The sequence below is a fragment of the Oryx dammah genome, unplaced genomic scaffold, assembly GCF_014754425.2.
Source record: "Oryx dammah isolate SB20612 unplaced genomic scaffold, SCBI_Odam_1.1 HiC_scaffold_27, whole genome shotgun sequence".
Taxonomy (NCBI): Eukaryota; Metazoa; Chordata; class Mammalia; order Artiodactyla; family Bovidae; genus Oryx; species Oryx dammah.
In genome coordinates, this window is record NW_024070211.1 from 6873181 (window position 1) to 6874997 (window position 1817).

The 1817-nt window shown below is 53.7% G+C and overlaps 1 protein-coding gene across 1 annotated transcript in view; it reads left to right on the forward strand.

Annotated features, from left to right (window-relative positions):
* The first annotated feature begins 649 nt into the window (after positions 1-649).
* Positions 650-1817, forward strand: part of ELOA (elongin A) — a 16436-nt gene continuing 15268 nt past the window's right edge. The window contains exon 1 of the mRNA XM_040229593.1: positions 650-1810. Within this exon, the coding sequence (XP_040085527.1) occupies positions 1658-1810 (153 nt within the window). The 5' untranslated portion in view covers positions 650-1657. The remainder of the gene's footprint in view (positions 1811-1817) is intronic.

Below are 1817 nucleotides of genomic sequence, written 5' to 3' on the forward strand. Positions count from 1 at the left end.
GAAGAATAAATTGACAATTTACGCCCAAAAAGGGTTAGTTGGACTTCCCTGGTGGCTCAGATGGTAAAGCGTCTGTCTACGATGTGGGAGACCTGGGTTCAATCCCTGGGTTGGAAAGATCCCTTGGAGAAGGAAATGGCAATCCATTCCAGTACTATTGCCTGGAAAATCCCATGGACAGAGGAGCCTGGTAGGCTACAGTTCATGGGGTCGCAAAGAGTCGGACACGACTGAGCAACTTCACGTTGCAGAGGAAAGGGCCTGGAGCAGAGGCCTGGAGGGCTTCTCAATTTAGTGATTGAAAGCTCATTGAAAGAAACAATTTATGCCATTTCTTTTACTTTTTCCTGGAGCAGAGACCTGGAGAGCTACTAGGCTTTCCCAGGTTGGGTGAGGGGTCAGGCTGGGTACATTGGGGAATTGCTGATGGTGATCAGATAAGTTTGTAATCCAATCTGATCTAACCAACAGGACGTAATCAAAGTTGGTATTTTAAACCAATTTTCAACTGTTTGAACTGAAAGTTGCTCTGTCGTGTCAGACTCTTTTGCAACCCCATGGACTGTAGCCTGCCAGGTTCCTCTGTCTGTGGAGTTCTCCAGGCCAGAATACTGGAGTGGGTAGCCTATTGCTTCTCCAGGGGATCTTCCTGACTCAGGAATCAAATCAGGGTCTCCTGCATTGCAGGCAGATTCTTTACCAGCTAAACTACCAGGGAAGCCCCTTCAACTGTTTAGTAGCTCTTTCTAGCCATGATAATAGTTTATTAATAGTAAAATTTAGTGCTTCTGGGATAAGGGTAAGAACCCTCAGGGATGGTGTCCTACTGGTTTAGAGGAAACAGCCATTGGTTCATTCAAGAAGTATTTATTTGGTACTCGGGTATCAGGCACTGTTCTGGGGTGAAAGTGAGACATGGGCCGTTACCTCTTGTAGCTAAATTGTTTGACTTTTAATGAATCCTTTTCACTCTCTGGGCCTCAAATCCTTCACCTACTCAGAGACGTGCGTTCACCGTGAACCTAGACTGTTTAGATTCAAATTCCAGCATCACTTCTTTGGTGTTATCTGACCACAGGCAAGTTAACTCCATCCCCCTCAGCTACGGGTTCCTCATCTGTAAAATGGGGATAATATGACTCCTTTCATTGCGTTGTACTGAGAGTGAAATTAAGCTAACGAAATCACTGGACTTTTTGCGCCCAATCAAGAGTGGTCACTAGCGTTAATCCCTGCTGATTTCATTAGCCGCAGACCCACTAAGCAACCACACACAGGTGTTATTTAGGGCGTGGCTAACAGCGCAAGGGACCGGCCCGGATTTATAAAACCAGGGTCCGGCGCTACGGTCTACATTCCGCCTCGGCTGGACATCGGAGTGTGGTCTTTTCGGGACTTGGCTCCGCGCCCCCGAGGACCAGAAGCGGGGCTGTCCAGCGGCGACCAGTGCGGAGCACCCGGCGCGCCGAGACTAAGCGACCCCCCCCCACCGGCTCCCGGAGCGCTCGGGCCCCCGGGTGCGCGCAGTGGACCCGGGTTCCCGGCCGCGGGGGCGGGGCCTGCGGCCGAGCGGCACCCCGGACGCACCCCTCCCTCCCCGCCCCCCGACTTCGCCGAGGCCCGGAAGGGACCGGTCGCGCTTCCGTCTCCGCCGGGGATGCACGGAGGGCGGAGCCGCAGCCCGAGGACGCGACGCGAGCCCAGTTCCGGCGAGGAGGCCGCGCCAGTGACAGCGATGGCGGCGGAGTCGGCGCTGCAAGTTGTGGAGAAGCTGCAGGCGCGCCTGGCCACGAACGCAGACCCGAAGAAGGTGAGCG